The sequence below is a fragment of the Mauremys reevesii genome, linkage group 1 (assembly GCF_016161935.1).
Source record: "Mauremys reevesii isolate NIE-2019 linkage group 1, ASM1616193v1, whole genome shotgun sequence".
Classification (NCBI taxonomy): domain Eukaryota; kingdom Metazoa; phylum Chordata; order Testudines; family Geoemydidae; genus Mauremys; species Mauremys reevesii.
Window position 1 is genome coordinate 144,185,270 of NC_052623.1, and position 21,809 is coordinate 144,207,078.

Here is a 21,809-nt window from a genome sequence, read left to right on the forward strand (position 1 = left end):
GTTTGTCTGTCTCCAAAAAATAATCAGAATGTATTGAGCATAACTGTTGTGTAGAGAATCAGACTGCCCTTAACAAGACGTTTTGACTGCTGTAATTTTAGCTGAGCACATTATTGAATACTGTCCAATGCATTTGCTGTTCTATTTTAATTATTAAGTTCAATGTAAGATGCATGTCGGAATAATTATGGTAATCTTGACACCACCTTCCTTTTGAGGAGAAGACAAAGTAGAATTAATTTATCACAGTGCACAGATTCAGTACACCATACTCAGTCCTTGATTGCAGCCAAGCTTTTGAAATCCTTTGAGAGAGAAAGTACAAACTGAACTCAAGCTGTATAAAATATTCTCAGGACTCTGTGTAATACACATACAGAATATTAAAGGATGCATTTTCATAAAGATGCACCCGCTTGCAGAGTGTGCCTTTTAAAAAAGAGAAGAGTGGAGGAGACGAGCCCTGGAGCATCCCTAAAGACGGTTATTGTCAGTTTTATCCCAGCCCTCGCTTTATTTTTTTAAAAGGAAAGAGTCAAAACAAGTAGAAGCAAGTGATTGTTCTCTCTATATAAAATAAAAATTGCAGGGTGGGGTAGTCTAGGATCCCTCAGAATTCTTTTTTCAAAGTAGTAATAATTCCCACCTGCTTGCTGCTATTGTAACTGAGGGAACCAACATCATTTAGTTATAGCAGCCAAAGGGAATGATGGCAGCATGAAGCATAAGGACCTATAAAACTAAACCGTTTAGCAAAAATACCATATGAATGTTTGTGTGTCTCCAGTCTACTGAAGTAACAGACATGTTGCAGCATTAACATTTTTTTTAAAGTATATATTGGTTGTGACCATTGTGTTGAATATGTTTAACCACCCAACATTGGACATAAGGTGCAGATATCTGAATGATGCTGTGAACGCAGGGAGTGGCATTTACTCTGTTATGTTCCACTGTCCCTATCATTATTGCCTCTGATTTTATTTCCTTCTGTTCTCTCATGGGGATGGATGAGCATGGCCCTTAGTGTTTTGAGAATAATAATTTCCTCTGCAGTAAAATAAAACGTGTGACAATACAGTACTTTGGAATTCCTTGGTAGCACCTTTCACTCACTTTATTTAAAAAGAAAAATTTCCAATATGATCCCGGATATATAAGAATTGTTCCATGAGCGCAGTGGTTTCAGAGAATACTTTTCTAAACTAAGCTGATCATACAGACAAATGCTATCGAGATATATTTGTGTGCATCAGATTTTTGCTCTTTGTAAATTCTATTTATTTTTGAGGGTTTGTCAGCAATTTGCCCCCTAGTGCTGAAAGAAACTATGTTTCCATGTACATGTTGATGCTTAATTTTTTTCTACTGAAAAGAATTGTCACTGTATTTTAAGGGCCCATACCCTACAAACACTTATGCATGTATTTTACTTTAAACATAAGAATAGTTCACAGAGCATTTGAAGGATTCAGGCCTAAATGATTAAAGCTTCTTCTCACCTATTTCCCGCCTAAAACTAGTTGTTATTGAGATCAGTGTCAAAATAAAATGTAGTTCAAATACATTCTCATCTAAGATAGCCGCTAGAAAGACTATAGGTGAGTTTTCCATGTATCTCAAATCAGTAATTAGTGTTGATTATCAAATTCTCTAGTATGCTGGTCTGAGCCACAGGAACATTATTTTCTCTCAAAGACTGAATCTATTGTAGCTAGCCTACACTGGCCCAAAGGAGAAGACTAAAGAGATTATTCTTTGCTTCATTGTTCATACTTAGAATTAGACTGTTGTTGGAGTGGGACAACTCCATATTATTTTAGATAAAAATAGGCATGTATTTTCTTATGGTGTTTCTAACTGGGGTGGAGGGGAAAGTAGTACTCATTGTTTTATTAAGATGTTGTCTTAGCTGGAGAATTATAGTTCATTTTCAAATCATTATGTGATTATACTCTTGTGAAAAAAGTCCCAAATCTGTATATCATTAAAAGAAACTGGGGTAATAACTTTTCACCTCACTTCTCTATTAGCTCAGAAAAGTAGTTGTGTTCCTTCAACTGAGCTACATTGCTGGACTGTGCCCTCTTCTAAGTCAGATGCTTAAACTGCTATTTATACCTATGCAGCATAATTAATGGGTGTGTACCACAGTGTCTTGCTACTGGGTATCACTTTTGTGAGTCTGGTGCAATATCTCTTCTTGGTTCAAAATGTCACAACATATAAATCCTCCTGCAAAATTCTCATCATCCCTCTAATTTTAAACTGTGTGCACATTTTCTGTTACAGCTCACATGGTTCTCTGAAATGCTCAGGGCATTACATCAACTTAGCTACAGCTATTAAAACTGGATGTTTCATTTTTAGAGTGCAGTCACATCCTGAGCTGCATTAGGGTTTGAATGCCACAGATCTAGAGTAGAGATGGCCAAAGTTCAGGTGAATAGAAACACTGATGCTTAAAGATCTGCCCAGGAGTCAATTATTATGCTACATGATACTTTTCCCAGTTGCCACTGTGAGGACTGAGCTATAAATATGTGGATCATAGTTAGCACTGGGAAACAGTGGGGTTATTTAATCCTTCTATAGAGCCTTTCATCTTTGTTAGTTGATTGTAATTTAATTTGTTTCTCTTGTGTACACCGTACTGTTCAATCCCTTTCTGTGTTTATTAATTAAAATGTACTTATTTTTTTAAGAGTATTGAAGTTCCAGTCACTAAAATGCCCCCAAAGCTTTCCACATGTAATTTATCAACACAGGGTTTATATGTGGCATATGAACATGACCTGGGTGATTTCACAGAAATGTGTAAAACCAAAACAATTTGTTTTGTTTTGTGGTGAATTACTAGTGCATGCCAAATGGAGTTGGAGAGTCCAGAGCATTAATTGTTTTCAGCACAAGCTCATAATCAATAATATGATAAAATCATTTTTAAATGCCTTTGGGCCTGCTCCTTCAGTTGAGATAAAAAAGACTTAGTTATTTTTCAGAAATTAGGGAATTGGTTTTTTGACAATTTTAAAGGATAGATTTCTGGCTTGTTCTCTATTACTGATTGGTAACTACCATACAGTTATTGCCAATTGACCTCTGAGAGCTTCAGCTTACATCCCAAATTAGAAGTTTCCCTGAGAATGTTCGTTAGAGAAAGTTGTTGTAAAGGATCCGTGTGAGTTGAAGAGGAGATTGCCAGAGTAGGAAGATAATGAAATTTGCCATCATGGGAATGAGATCATTTAGGCAATCCAATAGATAGTTCATATATGAATAAATATGGAGCTTTAGAAATCAGCACACAGAGAAAACATTTGTTATGAATGTGGTCCTTGGTAATGTTCAGACCTACCTGTTTTTTATTACAGCTTTATGAAAAGTCTTGTGGTAGACGCAGTATTTTTTGTATAGTATGGTTTGAGTTCAGTACAGTGAAGCACAGAAGAGAATTGTGGTGTTTAGATGTTGCTTGTAATTATTAGAACTGGGAGCACTGGCTGTTGGGGGTCTGAAAGGACAGGAAACAGGAAGGAGGGGGGAGGACTTGAGGAGGCAGAGTGAGAGTTACAGAGGGTGCAGCAGGAGCTTGGTAAAGAGGTTTCCACTTTAAAAGTAAAGTCCTGTTGAAGTTTGTTAGTACCTTGCCTGGTTGCTACAACATTTTGGCGATGAGGATGGATCTTCTGCCTCTGAACCCACTTGCACCCTTTCTGCAAAGCCCAGGTGAGCCTCCAATTGCTTTTACTGCCTGGATCCATATGTTTGAGACTTATCTGCTTGCAATCAGTGCTACAGAGATTTCTGAAGTAAGAAAGCGTGCTCTGCTAATCCACTGCCTTGGAGCAGAAGGGCAGTCCCTTGCAGATGATAAATATGAGACTGCACTCACTGCATTAAAGAACTTTTTTGTGCCAAAAGTGAATGTGAGCTAATCGCTACAGATTTCACCAATGTGAGCATATTGCTTCCCTGAGGAGTCTGATTGTAACTTGTGACTTTGGGAATATGGTAGATGAGATGATTAGAGACCAGCTCATTGAGAAAACAACTATGCTTCGTGTAAGTGAACACTTACTTCTAGAACCACAACTTACAGTAGAAAAAGCAATACCCATTGCTATTCAGATTGAGTCAGCTACAGCTGAAGCCAAAATAATGAGCAGGGATACAGGAGGCACAGTCCAGGCTGTCACTCCTTTGCAGAAAAGCTCACTATCGCTGCAGACAAACAATTGCAGGAGGAAAACTAATGAAAAGCCACTGAATCAACAAATGCAAAATACAGTAAAAGCATGCTTTCGCTGTGGATCCCCACAACACCTTGCAAGCTACACAGGATGTCCAGCAAAAGTAGCTCAGTGCAATCATTGCAAAAAGATTGGGCATTTTGCTAAAGTATGTCGCAGTAGCCAGTTCAATCAACAGGTGCATGCAGTTACCATACCAGATGTTACTGTGCTGAGCGTGGACAAAACCACTACTGCACTTATTCCAGAATTGATAAAGTTCACTGTAAAAGTTTCTGCCATACTCTCAGGCAAATCACACTCTATTCAGCTAATGTTGGACACTGGCTCAGCAGGATCTATACTATCTGATTCCATCTATTTGCATTACTTTAAAGATGTGCCTCTTACTGAACCCAAACTTCAGTTGGTGTGCTATTTGAAAAACCATATTCCAGTACATGGCTGCCTGCCAGCAATAGTTACTTTTGGTGATTGCTGTGTAACTGCAGAGTTCTACATTGTCCGCAAAGGCACTCCTATCCTTGGCAGAGATTTATTGGCTGCTTTAAATCTCAGGGTAGTTAATGGACGAATTGCTCTTCCTCAGCAACGCACTCTTGCGGTACACAGACCAGTTTCAACTGGGACCCAACACCAGGTTGAGGAGAAAAGTTAAAATGTGGAATAATGTGATGCTTGTATGACAGAAATTACAGCGCTTACCATTTTCAGTCAGGGAAGCTGTTTCAGAGGAATTTAGAAAACTTGTTCAAAAGGACATTATTGAAGAGATTAACTCCTTGGAATGGGTTTCACCTATAGTAGTGATGCCGAAGAAGGGTGGAGGCATTTGCCTTTGTGTGGACTTAAGGGAACCAAATAAAGCTATTGTGATTGACAGCCATCCTCTTCCTCACATAGAAGAAGTACTTGCAGAACTCCGTGGAGCAAAGATGTTTTCTACTCTTGATTTGCAGAGCACATACCACCAGGTTATGTTGCATGAAGATAGCAGAGACCTCACAGCATTTATTACACATGAGGGCTATTTCGTTTTAAACATGTTCCATACCATCTTGCATCAGCCCCAGGTGCCTTCCAAAAAATGATGTAATTGATTCTGAAGAATCAACATGGAGTTCAGTGTTATTTGGATGATATTATTGTGTTTGGAAATACTACTGAGGAGCATGACAGTAACCTGCAGTCTGTACTAAACTGCCTCAGCAAAGCAGGCCTCAAGCTCAATTGGTCCAAATGCAAATGTAGACAAACTGAACTCTCCTTTCTGGGGCATACAATTTCTCAGGCTGGACTAAAATCTGATCCAGATCATATCCTGGCAATTTCAAATGCTTTTCCTCCAACAGATTTGCAAACCTTACGTTCCTTCTTGGGACTTACCTCCTGGTATGTAAAATTCATTCCCAGTTATGCTTCTGTCATTGAACCGTTACGAGAATTACTACAGCGAAGTTCCACCTTAGTGTGGACAATGGATGCACAAGCTAGTTTTGAAATGGTGAAAGACTTGATTGTACATAGTCCAGTACTTGCGCTATTCAGTCCTGCATTGCCCACAATTATAACTACAGATGCTTCTGATTATGGACTTGGGGCTGTCCTCACACAACTTCATGAGGACAACCCAGAGAGGACTGTTGCATTTGCTTCAAGGACACTGAGTAATACTGAGAGAAAATATTCTACAGTCGAAAAAGAAGCACTTGCTTGTGTCTGGGCTACTGAAAAATGGAGAACTTACCTGTGGGGCTGCACATTCAGGTTGCACACAGACCACAGCCCTTTGATGACTGGGAAGAGCAGGATATCATATTGCTAGATGGTCTTCAAGACTATTCTCTTTCAATTATGAACTGGAATATAAGCCTGGAAACAGAAATGTGGTAGCTGATTGCCTTTCTCGTCTGCCTTTGCCTTCACCAGATGGTCCACCGTAGGATGAGGATGTAGTAGTTGCGCTTATTACAAGCACTCTTACTGCAGTTACAAGAGAACAATTTCAAGCTGCTTGTTCAACTTGTCCAATCCAACAAAAACTATGGGAATTTCTGACAAAGAGATGGCCCAGTAACCCTAAAAACCTTGACCCAATTTTGCTGCCTTATTTTAGAGTTCGGGATGAACTTTCTTTGCTCGATGGCTGTGTGCTATAAGGTGCACACCGGCTACTTGTGCCAGAAGAATTACAGTCAAAACTCATACACCTAGCACACGATACTCATCAAGGAATTGTCAGAACCAAACAACAACTACGGGATCTGTATTGGTGGCCAGGGATGGACTCTCAAACTGAAGCACTCATAAAATCCTGTGTCACTTGCCAAATGCATGATAAGACAGCAGTGATATGTACCCCTCCATTACAGTCTGTTCCTCTTCCTGAATCTGCATGGGAAAAAGTGGCGATTGACATTGTAGGACCCTTTGAGACTGCTCCAATTGACTGTTATTATGCCATCACTTTAATAGACTATTTCAGTAAATGGCCTGAGGTAGCGTTTACATCGCAAATCTCTTCTGCTACAGTAATTAAGTTCCTCTCTTCAGTTTTTAGCAGGGAAGGTAACCCCAAAGAACCGGTTTCAGATAATGGGAGTCAATTTACTTCCCTGGAGTTTGAAACTTTTCTAGCAGAGAGGATCATTTTACACAGAAGGTCATCCCTATATTACCCTCAAGCCAATGGGGAAATCGAACGGTTTAACAGAAGTTTGAAAGAGTTTGCAAATGGCTAAACTGGGAGGGCGATTGTGGATACCCTTCACTACTGATTTCTTGCAAGCATACCGGGCTACACGACATGCCACAATGCAAAGATCACCCGCAGAGTTACTGCCTGGGAAACAGATGAATACTAAACTGAACATTGCTGGATTGTTAAAGGCACAACCTGAGGCCCCAGCTGAGGATGATGTGAGAAAAACAGTTGAATAGAACAAAGCAACTATAAGGCTTTCACAGACAAGCGGTGGGGTGCTAAGGAAGCAAAGTTTAAGTGTGGTTCCTTCGTTAGAATACGAAAACCTGGAATTTTATGCAAAGGGGACCATAAATTCACAGGTCTTCTTAAAATAATAGAGAAGAAGGGACCTTACACCTATCGCCATTCTGATGGGCGGGTATGGAATGCTTCTTATCTTGCACCTGCCTATGCACCAAGAGGAGATTATGCCAACACCCAGTCTGGTTTGGATGACTTCACCGTAGTATCAACACAACAAGACATTGCATTGGAACCAGGGCTTGAGAGACAGCCTGTCAGACCCAGACGACCACCTGTCTGGACTAGAGATTGTTATGTAGTATCTACAGTCTTTTCAGTGTAATATTTCTTCCAGAAGTATAGTGTCTTGTTTCCTATTTGTTCCTATGGTTAGAACAACAATGTTTATTTTAATTGGGAGAGTTTCTTAAGAGAGGAGGGAATGTGGTGTTTAGACGTTGCTTGTAATTATTATTAAAAAGTCCCCCAAGAAAAAAAAAGTGGGCATCTGACCAAAAGAGCCAATGGGAAGGCTAGAACTTTTTAAAATTGGGAAAGAAACTTTCCTTTTGTCTATTGTTCTCTCCGGGCTGAAGAGAAGGGCAGCAGGAATTCTGTGTAAAGTTTGAACCTGATATGAAAACCATCTGATCATATCTAGAACTACTTTTAACAACTCAAATATGTAAGTAAATTAGGAATGTATAGGAAGACGTGATTAGGTTTATTTTTGTTTATTTTTTAAGGTTTGTGGGCTCCTCTGTGCTAACCCCAGATGCTTTAGTTTGCTTGTAACCTTTAAGCTAGCCCCCAAGAAAGCTATTTTGGGTGCTTAATTTTTGGAATTACTCTTTTAAAATCTAGCAAAAGCCTAAGTTCCAGATGTATTTTCTTCCTTTTTGTTTTTAATAAAATTTACCTTTTTTAAGAACAGCATTGGATTTTTGGTGTCCTTAGAGGTTTGTGCATATGCCGTTTGATTAGCTGGTGGCAACAGCTAATTTCCTTTGTTTTCTTTCTCAGCTCTTCCCCGGAGTGGGGGTCAAAGGGCTTGAGGGTACCGGGAGGAATTCGCAAGTGCTCCTTCCTGGGTCCAAGGGGTTTTTTGCATCTGGGTGGTGGCAGCGTTTACCAAGCCAAGGTCAGAGAAAAGCTGTAACCTTGGGTGTTTAATACAAGCCTGGAGTGGCAAGTATTAATTTTTAAAATCCTTGAGGGCCCCCACCTTCTGTATTCAAAGTGACAGAGTGGGGATTCAGCCCTGACAAACTGTATATCTTGTCTTCCTATATATTTATTTACAGAAATCTTTCTAGTAATGTCAGTTAATAGAACTTTCCAGGTTATTTTATTTGAATTTTGCTGTGTTTTGAGACTAAAGTTATATTCATACTGTTATGCATTGTGACTAAAGGATTGGTAAGCAAAAAGTAAGAATTCATTCTGTTTGTCAAGGGTTTAAAATATTTTGGTTTTGGAGTGCCAGATATTGCAGTATATGCCATGAGGTTGTATTGCTATCTTATATCAGTACATTATTTAACTTGTTGAATATTTCAGATCTCCTTATATAGCTAGTAATTAGGTTGTGCAAAACTCCTTTCCATTGACCAATTTCTGTACTTCTGGAACTTTCTTAAAAGGAATGACAATTTCTCGCATTTTTTAAAATACCCCCGTGGCTCTCAAATTAAAACTTTAAGTATAATACACCTCCACCTCAATATAACACTGTCCTCGGGAGCCAAAAAAATCTCACTGCGTTATAGGTGAAACCGCATTATATCGAACTTGCTTTGATCCACCAGAGTGCACAACTCTGCCCCCCCCGGAGCACTGCTTTACCGTGTTATATCCGAATTTGTGTTATATCGGGTCGCGTTATATCGAGGTAGAGGTGTAATTTGATGTGTCTCTTTTCTGTTGTTGTCTTCTAAAATGTGAGTGAATTTTCCAGAATGAATATGCTGTGTTTTGGGTGGGTGAAATGCTTCATCCAGAGAGGCTACATTTGAGGTTTGAAATCCTTGTTTCCATGCCCATTCAGTCATTGATGTATCTACTAAGACAGACGCAAAGTTGCCATTTGTGGCAACGTTTTTTTTTGTGATATGGACACAGGTCTGATATCAGTTAGTCTGAGACCAAAAGCTTGTTTCACATAGGGCATAAAACAATTCTCTCTATATCTCAAATTGCATTACAGAGTAATTAACAGATGCTAAGTGGAAATGATTTGGAAGTCTTTATGTGCTTGGAAGAAGCTCCTTCTAAACCTTGAGTTTTAAGTCTGATGTTACTGAGAGGGATTTTTTCTATGTCACTGGGGTTATTTCCTAAAATACTTAACTTCCACTTAGACCATTAACAATAATGGACTGAATAAATTTGTGTATCAACCTCTTGTCCAGAAGATCTACTGGATCTTTTCCCATAAATAATTAGCCTTGTAGAATTAACATACATATTAACACTTCATTTAAAATATTTTGAGTTATACAAGACATTGTAAGAATTTAGCATGACACCATTTTTTCTCTGTTTTAGGCAAACTAAGACCTATCTCTATGCCAGTGGAATATAACTGGGTAGGGGATTATGAAGATCCCAATAAGATAAAAAGAGATAGTAGGAGAGGTAAGTGACCTGGGACACTAATATTGTGCAGTGCTGTATGTTTTTCTTAGCATCACTTAAACTGTAATGAGCTTTCCTTAAGTCAAGTCCTCATTTGGTTCCTCCCTTAAAATGTGGATTTCTGTTAACATAATCTTGGAGTGTTCTCATTTTTCATTATGTATACTTGATTTTTGCTCATCCCCATGTTCCCTGTATAGGGCCTGAGGAAGTTGCAGAGCAGAGGGGTACCAATTCAATTTGACTGTGTTTCATTATATTGACATTGCATTATTTGAACACGGTGCTATCTGACTCTTTTTTAAATTGGCCCCAAAATTTCATAAAATGGTAGTTAATTTGTTTTACTGTTATGACAGACAATTAATGTGGATATTTTAAATCCACTTAGTTTGAGGGATTGTTATTTTTGGCTGGAAAACATCCCAGGGGGAGCTAGTAGGGCTCAGCTAGAAACAGATCAGAGATGAGATGTTCTCCAGATGAGAGGTTCAGCTGCAGAATTCCACTGTGCATCCATCCAGTATATTCATAGACTTTAAGGCCAGAAGGGATGATCAGATCATCTAGTCTGACTCTCTGTATAACAGGCCATAGAATTTCACCCAATTGCCCATATATTGAGCCCAAGGCAAAACAAAATTAAAACATGCCCATTGTTGAGTATTTTTATCACAGTAGTACCCAGAGACTGCATTGTGCTAAGCACTGTACCAATACGTAAAGACATAGTCCCAGAAAAGCATACTCTCTAGGGAAAGACCTGTGTTTTAACAAACTGTTCTTACCCCATCATTGTTTTATGTTCACACCTTGTAATTTGAAGTTCTGAGGCTGTAGTATTGCTACCTCTTAAACTCCAAGAAAGGATATAGCTTACTGTACGCAGCAAAAGACCACTAGCATAGTTTGCCTTACCACTACAAAAAGGAATTATTTGTATTGTGGTGGTGTTTAGTATTCAAGGATCAGAAGCCTCTTGTTCTTGGTGCACACACAATTGAAAAGCTGTCCCTATTCTAAGAAGCTTGCTGTCCAAATATAAGATGAGACTCAACAGATGGATGGAAACCAGGAGGGAGAACAAGGTAAAGTGAAATAGTCATTGCAAAATACACACCACCTTATTCATCTATGGTCTAGTTTCTAAAAACAAGACTGCAGATATCATAGTAAAGTAATAACTGTATTTGGTGGAAGACCTGAGGGCAAGTGATTTTTTTTTCTAATTTCTTTGACATGAATCTTGAACCTTGTCCATCCCAAAATAACTATTGCTATGTTAGCATATTCACAACATACAAATAATTTATGGAATACATTTTGTTTTATGAGGCAGAGCTAAAGACTTCAAAAATGAAGATAAACCTTAGCAACAGACGAGTGCAGTATATTTAAGAAGAAGAAGTGGCATTTATTAAATTATTTGCAATTCAGTCTTTTATTACTTTTTTTTCAATAGAAAATTCATTACTTCGCTATATGAGCAATGAGAAAATAGCTCAAGATGACTACATGTTTCAAAGGAATAGCAAAAAGGATACAGGGAAAAAATCCAAAAAGAAAGGAGACAAGAATAGTAGTCCAAGTCATTACTCCTTGCTGCCTAGTTTACAAATGGATTCATTAAGACAAGAAGTCATTGGCACACCTGGGCCAGACACCACATACTACCATGTGAGTAAAAATAACAAGATGCATGATGATGATGAGAGACCAGCTTGTGACTTTTTAATGTTGCTTATTGCACCCTTTTCTGTTTGATCCTATTTCAGCTGTTACTGTTCTGAGTATAACTGTGCCCTCTTCCCCCCATCTTTTGGAACTCTGATTTTAATCTTACAAACTGGGGAATGGATATATCTACAACTGTGTTTAAACTCAACTCATAATCCTAAAGGGAATTATTTTTTAAATGGAGTTTGCCATCTTTATCTTGCCAGCCTCGGCATAGGAAAATCATCTGATCAAATAACTATTACCATTCAAGTATATATTTCACTCTGCTATCATATGTCAGATATCATTAGGCATATTACTAGATGTATAATTAATATGACCTGGAAAGGATCGATAAAATAGAGGGGAAAACTGAGGTGTTTTTTTCTACTTTTGATTAAGAAGAATCCTAAAGTCTGTAGCTGCTTTTAGCATATAGCCCTCAGTAACTCAAGTGACTCTGAAAGAGAAGAGTGTTGAATTTGATGTGGAATGTCAGGTAAATCAGTAGGTATGTCCAAAAATGAAGTATTAGTTAGAAAATAGCAAGATGTTTTGGACCTGCTGTCATTTTTCCACACGGAATAACTACTAAATATTAAATGTTTAGGTCTCGATTCAGAATAGAGGAACATAATATACCTCCCCCTAAAGTGAAACTTGATCAGCAATTAATCTCATACCATGGGGTTTTCTTATTGTTTGGTACATTTGTTTGAAGTGTATTACTGTTAATAATTCATTTGAGTACATTTAAAGGAGGAAAACAAATGTATTCACAACTTTTTTTATTTTAGAATTAAATAGCTCTGTTCTCCAGGTGGAAGGAACATCGCAAAAATAAGCTGCTTAGGCTTACTGTATTCCTCTAAGGGAGAAACAAATAAGTTCTACAGCGGGTTATCAAACTAATTGCTGTTATTTTCATATATCAGGAAAAGAGCCATAATCTAGAATGTCAGTATGCATGGGATCTGTTGTTGTGGCTTGATCCCAATTTCTGCTGTGATGGTGTATGTTCACAGCAGATGGAGCTCCACTGAGACTAGTAGGAAACAGGTGCTCTGTTCTCCTCTTATAATACACTGGGCCAGATCCTCAGAGGTGGTCAGTTGATATAGTTTAACTGAAGTCAATGGTGCAACATTGATTTACATCATCTGATCATCTAGCCCATTAATTTTAATACTTCCTTTGATGCTCCTGTGTATACAAGTTTGATCATTTTCAAGAAAGGTCTTATAGATGTGGTATAGTAGAGCTACTCATGGTTCACTTTAATTAACATGAGCCATAGGAGCAGTGAATGTGCTTTCCTTGTATGTTAATCCACATGCTGTTGGTGTTTTGCCTTTTCTAGTGCTAACATCTTGCAGTGTCACCTTTAGGGCAATACAAATTAAGTCCAAAAACTGTCATCTCTGAGTAATCAATGAAAGTAGAAACAAATGATTCATCTAGCGGGTTGTGAAGTCAGATTGCTTTATAGCGCTCTTCTGTGTACATAAATTGTTTATAAATTGTATCCCCTTCCTCATGTCTGCAGCCAGTGCTAGCAGAAATCTAAATCAAGCCAGGAAACCTTAAAATCAAATGTACTGAAAATTGGGAAGTTTGAAGTTGGAATTTTTCTGTCTTTAGAAGTATAATGAATTTTCAGCACCTCTTCTTATGTTCATATAATGCTCATTTTTTTCTGAATTCACCACTTTTCTCCATTTCAAGCTCTCCTTTCTTTCTTTTCTTCTACATATTTTAAGTGTAGTTCTCATCTGAAAAATGCTATTTTGGGGTTACATGATTGTTGTCATCAGTGACTTCCATATCCAATTTGCTTAGTTTCCAAAAATGTTTTTTTCCTAACTAGTAGCACCACAACTCCACCAGAATCTGAAAATGAATCTAAAGTCTTTATTGCTTATGTATAATTGACAGTAAGGATACCTGTGTAGCGCCAGTAACCGTTAGGGAGATTGTACATGTCTCTCAAAAAGAGAAGAGACGGGACTGGGATGTAGTAAACACAAGAGGAGTTGTTTATTCAGAATGCTAGACACACATACACCATGTGTCTCCTTGGTGTTCTAGCTCTTAGATGGAGGAAAACAGCTTAAGCTGCACTATGTTACCACACAGTACAGTCTATCCGTTTTTCTGGACCATATTAAGCAATTGTGAAATAGAGTACTTGACATCCTACATAAGTAAGGGTGTAATATGGCTTCCAGAATCTGTAACTAGCAGTGAAGCTGGGAAGGAAAGAGACAAACATGGAATCCTTCACACAACACCATCTTTGGTGTCGCTTTGTAGAGAAGAACCACACTTTGAAGACATTGAAAATCCTGTGTATTAAGGCTATGTGGTAGACCCCTAAAATTGTGCTAGTAGTGTAGGTACAACAGAGGAAATATTGGCAGAAGATAAAATGGAAATATCTTCAGAGGACTAAAGTTTCATAAATACTTTTAGGTCATAGTTCTGAAAATATTGTTTATGAATACAGCATTGTCTGTTATACTGCTTAATTAAACTAAGATGATAAACTTGCTTCTTCACTCATAATTGTGTGATTTAAATGAGCCTTTACCTTAAATAAATGGATTTTGCCACTTCTTACTTATACTGAAGATATGTATGAAAGTAATAGCTATCTTGAAAGCTGGCAAAACTTCTGCTTTCTAGTTCCTGAAGAAAATAATGAGCACGAAGTTCATACTGTAAAAGAAGTTGTGTGTGTGTGTGTGCGTGTGCGCATGCGTGCATACGTGTGCACATGTACATTTTAAGGAGAAATACTTTTAAAACATTGCATGATAAATAATAACCATATGTCCTCAAATGGTGATCTGTGAACCATCAGTTATCTACAGAGTACTTGATTCATAGATTTTTAAGAGCAAAAATGGACCATTGTGATCGTCTAGTCTGACCTCCTCATAACACATGCAGTTGGACTTTCATGAATTAATTCTTGCTTCAAGTCCAATAATTTTGATTGTCTAAAAGATATGCTCCAGTTCAAAGATCTAGTCTTGATTTAGAAATTTCCAGTGATGGAGAATCCACCACAATTCTTGATAAGTTGTTCCCAAGGTTAATTACCTCCACTTAAAATGTTGTGCCTTATTTCTAGTCTGAATATAATCTGTGCCTTATTTCTAGCTTCAATGTCCAGATATTGGATCCAGTTGTACCTTTGTCTGCTAGATTGAAGAGCCTTCTATTATCAAATTTCTGTTCCCCAAGTAGGTACTTATCAAGCAAGTCACACCTTAACCTTCTCTCTTATAAACTGAACAGATTGAGCTCCTTAGGTCTCTCATTATAAGGCATGTTTTCTATTCCTTTAATCATTCACGTGACTCTTCTCTGAACTATGTCCAGTTTGTCAGCATCCTTCCTGAAGTGTGGACACCAAAACTGGATACAGTATTCCAGTAGCAGTCACACATGTGCCAAATACAAAGCTAATATAACTCCCTACTCCTACTTGAGAGTCCCTATATATGCATACAAGGATTACCTTAGCTCAGTGGTTCTCAACCTATTTACAATTGTGGGCTTCATCCAATACTACCTGTATGGCCCTAAGGATGTCACTTGGGCTGCAGCTGTGTGCTGATTGGGTTGCAAGCAGCCCATGAGCCACAGGTTGAGAACCACTGCATTTTGGCCACGCATCACACTGGAAGCATGTTCAGCTGATTACCCACCATGACTCCTAAATCTGCTTCCCAGGATAGAATCCCCTATCTTGTAAGTATGGCCTGCATTGTTTATTCTTAGATGTATGACCTTACATTTGGATGTATCAAAACAGATTTTTTTATTGCACTTATTTTACCAAGTGATCCAAATCACTCTGTATCACTAATCTATCCTCATTATTTACCACTCCCCAATTTTTGTGTCATTTGCAAACTATCTCAATGATGACTGTATGTTTACTTATAGGTCATTGATAAGTATCACATAACATAGGATTCCTAGAAATCCATGGAGTCATTCCTCATTTACATTTACATTTTGAGACCGATTGGTTAGCCAGTGTTTAATCCATTTAATATATGCTGTGTTCATTTTGTATGTTGCTGGTTATTCACAGATACAGCCAGTGCCATGGAACCAGCTGGCTATCTTCTTGCTTTTAGCTGGTTCTGTACATGTCTCGTCAGGGGGGAAAAAATGCATGACAAAAAAAAAACTACACTGACAAATTGAATTATTGCCTACATAAATTATACACTACTGTCCTGAAAATAAAACTGGTAATTGTAATTAGCAATGTTCATTATAATTCAAAAGCACATAACTACCATTTATGTGTTAAAATTTAAAAAAATCAACCCATTATATCCTGAAATATGTGGTCCAATTCAAAAGAGGTTTATTATCACACACAAACTAAAAATTAATGATATGTTCTGAGTTAATAACCTGAGGCCTTTAAAAACAGGGTAGTCTGTGAATTGTATTATTTTGTTGTTGTTTTTTTATTCATTTTTCTTTATCAGAACAGTGATATTACCAAATCCGTAAAACAAATTATAGTTTGTAATTGACTTACCATGGCAACAAATGTCTGCTCGGGAAACATGTTAAAGAGTTATGGCTTTAAAAATTAAATAGTTGTTAATTATATCCAGTAAATGTGTTTAACTGTTACATCAGTATACACACGTACTTTAACAAAACGTGAAAGCAAGCTAGTTTATATTTTAGTCTGCGAAGGTGATTGAAGGTGGATAAGAGAGAGAAATAATAATTTTAAGATTATCCACCATGTCACTACATAGCTTTGGATATTTTTCATTCCGGGAAACGTTTCAAACCTACATTGATTTTTGACCAAGTTGTTCTTTTTTTCTTCTTCTTTTTCTTCAGTGTTGTTGAGGAAATATCAATCAGAGTGTTAATATTTTTATTAAGTCAAGGCAGACTGCTTTGGATTATAGCAGCAGCTCAAAGACAGTCAGGGGTTCAAAGTGATGTATTACTGTGAATACAAAGTGGTGCAGTTAAAAATGTCTTGGACCTTTGGGGCTCTGACACACACAGTTACATAAGTTTGCTGTAGTGCACTTCATAGGAATTTCCCCACCATGTTATGCTTTATTTTTGTTACAGGAAAAGAAAGTAGTTATTTAAGAGGTAAATTGTGTCATGGAGTCAAGGCAAGTTGTATAACATAAATAAATAATACTTTCTATCCCTCTAGAAATAGCACTACCGTTGGAAGGAAAAAGAAACTGACTTAACACAATAGAACACTATGCAAGTAAAACAAGCATTATTCATAAATTGTTCCCAAATCAAATGTAAGATATTGTTATTGTTGACATCACTAGTAATCAGGTTCCCCCATGAAAGGCAGGATATTAAAATTTTCCCCTTATAATAATAGGAGATATGCCTATCTCTGAGAGCTGGAAGGGAACTTGAAAGGTCATTGAGTCTAGTCCCCTGCCTTCACTAGCAGGACCAAGAACTGATTTTTGCCCCACATCCCTAACTGGCCCCCTCAAGGACTGAACTCACAACCCTGGGTTTAGCAGGCTAATGCTCAAACCACTGAGCTATCCTTCTCCCCCTTACCATACTATAATGTAACAAATAGCCATATTACATATATGTCATTTCCCCCCTTTTCCAAATGATTTTATATTCTGTTGTTCTTTCAGTGTATTAGTCAATTCCTGTTGATCTGCTGTTTGTAAAGGTGGCTAAACAGCATTATAACTTTGCATAGTCTCTAGATATTGAGCACTATTTTAAATCATTTTGACACTAAGGGTACGTCCATACTACCTGCCGGATCGGCGGGTAGTGATCGATCTATTGGGGATCGATTTATCACGTGCTCCCTGTCGACTCCGGAACTCCACCAGGACGAGAGGTGGAAATGGAGTTGACGGGGGAGCCGCGGCCGTCATCCCGCGCCGTGAGGACAGGAGGTAAGTCTAAATAAGATACATCGACTTCAGCTACGCTATTCTCGACCCCCACAGTGTAGACCAGCCCTGAGTTAGCAATACTTTTTTTGAGTGGTGTACTTTTCATTGAAAAGACTGGACTTATTCAGTGGTTGAGATGTAACTGATAGAGGCCTATGAAGCCAGAAAAGGTGGATGGAGAGAGAAGAGAGACAAGCAGAGCAATTCTTGGGATTTTTGTTGAGGATTCATTAACTTATATTTTGAGATACCCCCAAATTTGATTGATATTTATATATTAAATATGGGAAGCTGTTAGCCTGAGGCCACCATTAGCCTCTTGCTGCAGATTTGGTACAGTTTGTGCACACTTGCAACTGAGAGGGGAAAAAACCCTAAAACAAAAAAGAAACAAAAATGGCTTCCTTTTTAACCAGGAAAGGAATCCAGAAAAGATGGGAGAACATTTAGGTGATTTTCAGCACCTTTCTATAGTATTGTACAATTAATTAAATACTCATCACAATGAGCACCCCTGTGAAAAAGCCTAGCATTCATACCCCCACTTTGTACATGGCGAAATAAAGGCAGAGAAGTTAAGAGTTTTGTCCAAGGCCACAGAATCAGTGCCAGGGATGGATTAGAGGGAGCCCCTTGCTCTTATCTTATCTAGATGAGACAACTAGTCATCCTATTTAGTTGACTCCCACCTTGTTTCCAGAGATTATGTTTGCTCACCAGTGTTGCTGTCTCAGCAGCAGGCAACCATCTGAGGTCATGGAGGTCTCAGCAACATCCATGATCCACACCCAGGTAGGGCTGATCCCAGCAGATAAAAATAGTTAAAAAGTGAAACCAAACATTGAGCTAACAGGTTTTATGGGACCCAAAAGACCAGATAGGGGTGGCTATGAAAAGAAGACCATGATATTTAGGAGAAATCTAACTTCTAATCCTAGTCATTGTTTTATAATCTCAAATCTATTTTTTTTTGGCAAAGAAAAAAATCTAGAAACATTTTAAAGTAAATTAAATTGAGAATTAATTTTCATATTTAGAGGTCCATTGGGGAAGAGGGACTGTGGCTACCGATTTTTCTAGATCCCAAAAGCCAGCCATGGATGAAAGGTAGATTCTCTCTCATAAATTTGTTGTTCCTCTCCACATGAAGACTGAGATAAAAGAGAGAGAGAAAATACTTGAACAAATACTACTTACCCTTATTATTAAGCTTTTTGAATCAAGGAAGTATATTAAGAGAGTGTGTCTGCATGAAACCTTGTAGCAGCGTGCACATGAGAAAAGGGGTCTGCACTTCTTCATACAACACAAGTCTCCTAATAAACTAGTATACAAAGACCTTTTAACATGTAAATAAAGGATTAAAGCTCTTAGATCCATGGACAGAAAAGGCAACGTTGCATGCTGGGAGGTCAAAAGAATTAGTATTTTATTTTCATTTTAAATTACTTCTGCTTGATTATTTTTCCTTATAATTGTGCACTTTTAACAAAACAATTACAGGGAAAAAGTAAAAAATACAACAAAACAGATTTTAAGAAGGTGTTTAAAATCTGGACACTTGTTATTGTACTGTTGCAACATATGTTGCTTGGCGTATTTTCTACTTTCAGTTGCCTGAAGTACACAAAGTCAAATCATTTAAACATCATACTATCTAGTGCTTAATTTGTTCCAGGGCTGAGCCCCGGCACCTCTAGGCTGGCAGTTCATAGCCCCGGCTGCATCCGTTATGAATGTAAAAAAATTGCTTGAGCCCTGGCATCTAATTGCTTGAGTCCTGGCACGTGATTACTACTGCCCTGGCACCTCTTTCATTACAAATTAAGCACTGTGACAATCTCGTTTTTGATTCAATAGTCTATAGTTACTCTGGTCACTTCGTAGTATAAAAAATCTACCCGTTGCTCTGGAGAGCCAACTAAACCTGGAGAATCGTGGAAAATGTTTTGCACAAACATTTGCTTTAATTTTTAAACACTAGTTTCAGCAGTGTTCATGCCTCTTTTTCATTTTCTTTCCATGAACTTTTGTGGCTGAGTAGCATGAATGTTTGCAGAATGATTTTAGGTTTATATGCTTGAATTCCCAGGAAGGCAAATTTTATATTTCTTTTTTCAAACATTTATCAGACACCTGATTAAAAGAATTTTGCACATCTAGTTAGGGTACAAAAACAGTGCTATCTATCTGTTGACAAATAAGAAACAACTCTTGAATTTCAAATAAGCAGCCATAGGTTAAATAAAATTCAGGAAGACTTTTTGGTCGAATAATGCATACATTGTGAAGAAATCGCAATCTGTGCACAAAAAAGTAGGCAAAATTTAAGTTAATTTAATTTGTTACAAATTAATCCCTTAGCTCTAGATATAGCCGTGCTACAGTACACAAAAAGTAGCTTCCATTGAAGACTTAAGAAAATAAAAACCCATGTGAAGGTGGTGCACATCATTATTGAAATTCCCCTGCAAATGAATAAATAATTATTTGTAGCCTCAGCCAGAATTCTGAAAAAAGTGGGTGCGTACAGTTAGACTCCTAACTACATAGTAAGCACCTAGAACCAGCTTGATTTTTTTTCAGGTTTGGAGTGTCCCCAGTTCCCACTGAAATATTAATAATATTCTATAAAAATCCAACTCTGCTCTGGTACATGAACATTATCTTAAATCAATACATGTTGCATTAACTAACTCAAACTTTACCAGATGATACACTCTACCTTCCTATGCTAACTGATCCCCATTTGTGCCTGAAAGGGATTCACCTTAAAAAAAAGACAGGAGGTACCACTACCTGCTCTCCTTCATGACTTTCAGTGGAGAGCAGGTGTAAGTCACAGATGAAACTCCATAGGAGCCTTCACTGACTTAGTGTCTTCCCAGCTGCCCAGTGTTGCCTATCTTTTGGCTGGTGCAGGCTCCCAGATGGATGGGAAACTCTGGCTCCTTTCTACCCCATCAGTCTCCCTTCATTGAACTTTCTGCTATGGATGAATCTGGGCCAACAAATCTACACTACAAACTGAGAAGGAGGGGATAAAGTATCTGTAGCTGTGCATCTGTGGAAGTGGTAAGAATGTAGGGCAGCCCTGCTTTGTTCAGTAGAAAAAGGAATAGCTTTACAAAGTTATAGAAGGATAAAGAGTGCTTAAAAGTTTATTCAAAAGCAAAGCTGCTAGTAAAATATTCTCTTTAATGTGATACAGAGTGAAACAGTTGTCAGTGCTATGGATGTATCTGACACCTATTCATACCTTGCGCTGTCACCCTCCCCGCTATGCTTCAGCTATATAAGGCTTTCCCAGTTATGGACAGTTGCCTCAATGGAGGGAGTTCCTCTACCAGTCATTTTAATTGTTTCATTATGTTGGGAAATGAGCAGACTGAAGAAATAACTATAGAATTCCAGCCTCGTACCTATTGGAGCACGAAACAGTCATGTGCACAATCGCAAGAGTTTCATGTTCCAACACTGCCTGTAGCCAGGGCACATGGCTGTTTAGTCCAGGTCTCCACCAGTTTTCTCAAACATGACCTACATAATGGATAAGCACATCTCCCTTTTTGGGGTGAAGGAGATAGGCTTCCAACCTCTGTTTGCCAAGAATAAGAATCCGAGTGATATTGTACATCGTCTTTCCTTGTACTATGGAAAAAATAATCATGCATTAGAGAAAATGTTGAAGAGGGAAGTGAACAAAGTGATGAGCGATATCACCATCAAAGGCAGGATGTCATGAATCCTAATAATCTTGCTAGAGAAGAAAGTTGAAAATACCTAAGGAGTACATGGAAGGATAAGGGTGAACAATAAATGGTAGTTCAAGCAGTGAAGAGAATTGTTTTATATTGTCTAGATTTAAGGCTTTGATTCAGTTATAACATTACTGCTTAGCTCAAGCCAGCTTGTATACCAGCAGTCCCCTCAATCACCTGTTCTGTAGTTTCTACCCTGGGCATCTCTTGGAGACAAAACTATAGACTGAAGACATAACTGCCAAATGCAGATGTGACCTCTGATTTCTGAGTAGGCATGTTTGCCTAATATTTGCCAAAATATTAATGTTTTGTCCTTTTTTTGTACAAAATCATTCTAATTAATTTCACTTATTCCTGTGTTGTGATCTCAGTGTCATTCATATCACAAAAAAGAAAGTAAGGCCACATCTGCATTCCTTACCTTTGAAAGAAGCATTTAAATAACACTGGTTCAACAGTTTGGGGTTGAGGGCTGGTCACCAGTTGAGAA

General features: G+C 38.0%; 1 protein-coding gene across 5 annotated transcripts in view; it reads left to right on the forward strand.

Moving 5' to 3' along the window:
* The window catches only part of CNKSR2 (connector enhancer of kinase suppressor of Ras 2), a 368,883-nt gene that overhangs the window by 234,484 nt on the left and 112,590 nt on the right, over positions 1-21,809 (forward strand). For all 5 annotated transcript variants that reach the window (XM_039540992.1, XM_039540999.1, XM_039540984.1 and 2 more), the window contains 2 exons: positions 9,790-9,879; positions 11,342-11,556. In XM_039540992.1, coding sequence (XP_039396926.1) covers positions 9,790-9,879; positions 11,342-11,556 — 305 coding nt within the window. The remainder of the gene's footprint in view (positions 1-9,789; positions 9,880-11,341; positions 11,557-21,809) is intronic.